The sequence below is a fragment of the Myotis davidii genome, unplaced genomic scaffold (genome assembly GCF_000327345.1).
Source record: "Myotis davidii unplaced genomic scaffold, ASM32734v1 scaffold134, whole genome shotgun sequence".
Lineage (NCBI taxonomy): Eukaryota > Metazoa > Chordata > Mammalia > Chiroptera > Vespertilionidae > Myotis > Myotis davidii.
The window spans coordinates 3,542,260-3,548,082 of NW_006288853.1; the positions used below are offsets into that span (position 1 = coordinate 3,542,260).

At 54.0% G+C, this 5,823-nt stretch overlaps 1 protein-coding gene across 1 annotated transcript in view; it reads left to right on the forward strand.

Annotated features, from left to right (window-relative positions):
* Positions 1 to 6: 6 nt before the first annotated feature.
* LOC107182676 (A disintegrin and metalloproteinase with thrombospondin motifs 14-like) overlaps positions 7 to 5,823 on the forward strand; it is a 10,181-nt gene continuing 4,364 nt past the window's right edge. The window contains exons 1-4 of the mRNA XM_015562134.1: positions 7 to 157; positions 1,044 to 1,212; positions 1,681 to 1,813; positions 3,321 to 3,528. Coding sequence (XP_015417620.1) covers positions 71 to 157; positions 1,044 to 1,212; positions 1,681 to 1,813; positions 3,321 to 3,528 — 597 coding nt within the window. The 5' untranslated portion in view covers positions 7 to 70. The remainder of the gene's footprint in view (positions 158 to 1,043; positions 1,213 to 1,680; positions 1,814 to 3,320; positions 3,529 to 5,823) is intronic.

Genomic DNA, 5,823 nt, shown 5'->3' on the forward strand with positions numbered 1-5,823 from the left:
GAACCAGGTCACAGGCAGCTTCATCCTCAACCCCAAGGGCAAGGAAGCCACTAGCAGGACCTTCACTGCAATGGGCCTGGAGTGGGAGTATGCAGTGGAGGACGCCAAGGAAAACCTCAAGACGAGCGGGCCCCTGCCCGAAGCCATCGCTGTCCTGGTGAGCCCCCAGCCTGGTCCTCCCTGCCGCTGAGCCAGCACAAGCCGGCTGGAAATCCTCCTGCCCCACTCTCTTCGGGAGCCTGAGCAGGGCCACGGTGCCCTCCATCGCAGGCCAGCTCCTCATCTGTGCTTACAGGCTGGCAGGATGGCAGTGAGGAGGGAAAAAGGTCGGACCAGAGATGCCACACACAGGGAGTTTGTTCTCCGTTGCGTAGAACCCTGGGTTTGTCCCTTGTGTTGTCCTGGCACTATCCAGTGTTAGCATGCACTATGGCATTGCCAGCGAGTGAGTTGGCAACTGACCTTGGGGTGCCACCTGGCACTGCTGGCTTCCTGAGAAGGGAACAGGGCCACTGTCCTGTCGGGGGCCTCTCTCCCAGCCCTTCTTCCTAGACCACAGGCCAGAGCTTAAGGAGCAGGGATGGTGAACCCAGGAGACCAGGAGGGGCTCTGTCCGCAGTGCCGTTGGCTCAGGCTGGGTGGCAGGGGAGCTTGGCTCTGTTCCTGGTGCTGCCCTCACGAGTCTGGGAGGCCCTGGAGGGCAGGGTCCAGGGCCTGCTTACTGACGTCAGCATAGTAATTCAATCCAACACCCTATTTTCTGTTCACCCTGTATTTATCGATCACCCATACATCGAAGGCCAATTGATTTTCAACAAAGGTACCAAGACCATTCAGTGGGGAAAGAATAATCTCAAACTAATGGTGCTGGGTCAACTGGATGCCCACAGGTGAATGAAGTTGGCCCCCTACCTGACATCATGTGCAAAACTTAGCTCAAAGCAGACTAAAGACCCAAATTCAGGAACTCAAACCCTAGAACTGTTAGGGAAAACGGATACATCTCATGAGATTGGAGTCTGAGGGATGACCTCTCCCCTCAGGTGCTCCCCCCGGCTGAGGGCGGCCCCCGCGGCAGCCTGGCCTACAAGTACGTCATCCACGAGGACCTGCTGCCCCTCATCGGAAGCAACAACGTTCTCCTGGAGGAGACGGACACCTACGAGTGGGCGCTCAAGAGCTGGGCCCCCTGCACCAAGGCCTGCGGAGGAGGTACTGCCCCTCGCCCGGCTGCCCCAACCATCAGCTGCCTTAGGGTGCGGCCCTGGGCCTCTCAGAAGGAGACGAGCAGGAGTGGCCAGAGGGCTGACCTTGTCTCTACCTGCGGTGTCCCCATTTCATGACTCAGTTTCTCCTTGAAGATATCCAGGGTGTGGAAGCCCGTCTGGTAGGGTCTCCGGGCTGGGGCTGGGGTGCTAGAGCAGTATGCAGGGCAGGGCGTCTGTGTAGAGAGGCAGCTGTGTCCCCACCCACAGTTCACCTGGGATAGAGACAGGCTGGTCAGGGAAGGCTTCCTTGGAAAGTGACCTGGGCAGGAGGGAGTGCAAAGGCCCAGATGAAGGTGGGATTGGCCCTCCAGGCTTTCCAGAGCTCACTGTCCCCAAGGCCCCAGGCAAGGCAGTGGGGGTCTTGCCCAGCCAGCCCTTGGCAGCCTGCCCGCCCCCCCCGCCCCAACCACAGGTATCCAGTTCACCAAATACGGCTGTCGGCGCCGACGAGATCATCACATGGTACAGCGGCACCTGTGCGACCACAAGAAGAGGCCCAAACCCATCCGCAGGCGCTGCAACCAGCACCAGTGCCCCCAGCCTGAGTGAGTGCCCGGGAGGGGGGAGGAGCCGGATCCCGTGCCGCCAGCCCGGGGCGTGGCAGACCTTCTCTCAGCCCTGGCCTTGGAGGAGGGGCTGCGGAGCCTGCTTCCTCCAGCCTGTAGCCCGGAGACTCAGCCCCTAGGCAGGACTCCCGGAGCAGAAAGCAGCCCATGCCAGGCTCTGCCCAAGGCCAGCGCTGCCCTCCCGTCCATCTGTCCCCTCTGGGTCCCTGGATTAACTTTCACTACCAGAAGGAAGATGCTTCCTTTGTTCTGTCACTTCCAGCATTCTTTTACAGGTGGGGAAACGGAGGCCTGATGTGGGGGCACAGCTTTCTGCAGTGGCCTGGGAGGTCCATGCAGGTGAAGCAGTTTCAGTGCTGCCAGGCTGCAAGCCCCAGGCAGGGCGCTGTCCACCAGCTCAGCTTGGTCATCTGGGCCATGGACCCTGGGCCCTGGTTGGGGTTCCCTGGCCTGAGGATACAGGCTCTTTTGAGCTCAGGGTCATATTCTTGAGGTTATTTGGAGGTGGCTTTGGGGAGAGGACAGAGCTGTGACTTATGGAGGGTTCAAGGTCAGGCCTCCAGGCAGGGTTGAGGGTAGCTGGCCATAGGAAACCACAGAGAGCCAAATCCACTCTCCTGCCCTCCCAGGAGTCCTCCATGGTGGGGGCAGGTGCCCACTGGCCCTGCTGATTCACAGCAGCTCCTGCTCCCTCGGGCTAGGGGAGCTCCAGGGCTGGGCTGGAGCTGGTGACCAGCGCTAGAGGCCGCCACAGCCTCCCTGTCCTCGGCCCAGGCTGGGATCCCCGCCCGTTCAGCCCTCCCCGCTTCCCTTTATGTGCTACTATACACTGGTATTCAGGCCACCTTCCCCACTAGGCCATGCAAGGCCAACAGGTCACCTAGCCCAGTTTGTCTATAAAATGGCCCAATGAACTTTTGGGGCTTTTTGTTTTTTAAAGGAAGGGGTTGACTCAAAGAACCTGGTTTACTACCAGCTTAGCTGATCAGCATCGAAGCTCTGCAGGCGCTAACGGTGGTAGTAATGGTGCCTGCATTTATTACATGCCTACTGTATGCCATGCACCCTGCCAGGTGCTTTGCATAGATCAAGTCCTTTAATTGTCTGAAGAGCCCCATGGGAGTGTGTCCTACTGTACCAGCTGTGACTGTCGCAGCTGTTTTGTGCTCTTGATGTAAAGATGGGGTAACTGAGGGGTAGACGGGTTAAAAGCTTGCTCAAGGATATGCAGGGTGCCAGGATTTAAATATGTATTATACCCATTTTTCAGATGAGGAGTCAGCGGAGCGATTAAGTGACCTCCTTGAGGCCACACAGCCTGGCATCTGCAGAGCCAGAGGGACAGTGGCCTTGGCCCCCAAGCATTCTGAAGCCCAAACCCACTCTCTGGCTCCTGCCTGCAGCAGTTCAGTGGGTGGAAGCGACCTTGGGAGGAAATGGCCCCATGGCCCCACCTCCCCTCCACCTCTGCCCTGTCTGTCTCCAGGTGGGTGATGGAGGAGTGGAGCACCTGCAGCCGGAGCTGTGGGAAGCTGGGGGTGCAGACTCGAACAGTGCAGTGCCTGCTGCCCCTCTCCAACGGTACCCACAAGGCCATGCCAGCCAAAGCCTGCCCTGGGGACCGGCCGGAGGCCCGGCGGCCCTGCCTCCGAGTGCCTTGCCCAGCACAGTGGCGGATGGGAGCCTGGTCCCAGGTGAGTTGTCCTCAGAGGGCGGAGGGGCTGGGCCAATGGGGCACCTTCTCTGGGGAGCCAGGGAGGAGGTGGCACTAGATGCAGAGCTATTGAAAGATCTGGTGCTCCCTGAGGGGCAGAGTTTCTGGCTGACTTGTCCCCCCTTACATGACTTGGTTTTTCTCAAAACTGAGTGGAACAGCTCCCATCTACCCTGGGCCATGGCTCTGGGTGAGGCCTTTAAATTCGTTCACTGTTGCTTTGACCTTCATGCAGCACTAGGAGACATGGGCTGTTATCCCCTTGTTACATATGAGCAAATTGAAGCACATTCTTGCATTTAAGAAATATTTGCTAAGTGCCAGCTACATGCCAGGCACACTGAGCTAGGAAGGCAGGAATCCGCATGAGCCAGCCAGATCTGATCCTTGTGCTTGTAAAGCTCATAGTCTAGAGACGGAGACAGGAGGGACAAGTAAACTCATGACAAAAGCATGTACAGGGTGCAGTTGGATCTGTGTGGGACGTGAATGGATTAATGTACCCGGGGGGGCCTCACTGAGGAGGTCACCTTTGGGCTGAGGCCTGAGAGATGAGTCACAGAAGGTCCCTGAGGCAGGAACAACCTTTCCACATGCCAGATCCTGAAAGGAAGTGGGACTGGGGCTTAATGAGAGGGCTGGGGCTGCAGGAGGACACTGGGAAGGTGGTCGGGGCTTTATGAAGCTTTAAAAGCTGTACCGCATCCTCAGAGCAGTGGAAACTACTGAGTTTTTATGTGGGTGTTACGAACTCTGATTTCCGGTTTAAAGGCTCACGCTGGCAACTTGTAGAAAGTTCGTTGTTGGGAGGCGGTGTAGGAAAGGGCAACAGAAGGCTGTGGGGTAGTCCAGGCGTTCTTGGCTGGGCCCTGGAAGTGGCCATACAATCTTTTCTTGATGTCTTGGGTTCTCTCTTAGAAATTCATTTGATACAAACCTTGAAGACTTTGTGCTAAGTGAAGTAAACCAGCCACAAAATGACATATGATCCCACTTAGACGAGGTACCTAGAATAGTCCAATTCATAAAGACAGAAGGTAGCCTGGTGGTTTCTAGAGCTGGGGGAGGGAGGGCTCAGGAGTTATGGTTCATTGGGACAGAGTGTCAGTGTGGAAGGATGAAAAGAGTCCTGGAGATGGACGGTGGTGAGGGTTACCCAACAATAGGAATGTACTTAATGCCACAGAACTATCTACTTAAAAATAGTCAAAATGGTAAATTTTTTTTTAAATTGTTAGGATATTTTATTATTATTATTATTATTAAGGTATTACAAATGTGTCCTCAGCCCCCCCATTAACCCCCAACCTCGCCCCACACACACACACTCATGCTCCCATCCCCCTGTTGTCCATGTCCATTGGTTTGGCTTATATACATGTATACAAGTCCTTCGGTTGATCTCTTCCCCTAAACGCCGCCCTCCCCTACTTCCCTTCTGGGGATTGATAGCCTGATCGCTGTTTCTCAGTCTTTGGGTCTGTCCCTTTTCATCAGTCTATGTTGTTCTCTATAATCCACAAATGAGTGAGATCATGTGGTATTTATCTTTCTCTGACTGGCTTATTTCACTTAACATAATGCTCTCCAGTTCCTCAAAATGGTAAATTTTATGTGATGTATATTTGACCACAATTTAAAAAACTCATTTGATCAAGGAGACAAGCACGGTGAGGGTTATTGTAACAGCAGAAAATTAGGGAATATCCTAAGTGTTTATCTATTGGAGATTGGGAAAGAGAATTGTGGTCTGTTCATACAATGAATACCACATCGCAAGAAAAACAAACAAGCTTGAACGGTACACATCAACATAAACCTCAGAAAAATAAGTGTGAGAAAAAGCACTGACGTATGAAGAAGAAAAGCCTTCCAATTCACTTGAAGTTTAAAAGGCACAACACACTGTTAGAAAATGGGCCGGAATGCTGCTGTTTCAAAGCTGGTGGTGGTACTTGAATAGGTTTTTATGACCAACTTCTTCAGACTTTTCCGTACGCTTGAAATATTGCCTCACAAAGAGTATTTTGAAATAACCAAGACTCCCCACACAACTCGAAGGTTTTCTGTTCTTCTCCGTAATACGTAGATTTGTCTGTTTTAGTATAAAACAGAAAGATTGCTGGTCCCACAAAGACCCCGTAGGTAAATCTAACAGAGGAGTGACAGATGGTGGGAGATAGTTGCCCCTTGTAAGACTTGGCAAGCACTTGAGGGCAGCTGTTTCCACACATGCATCCACCCATGCATCTCCCACACATGCATCCACCCACCC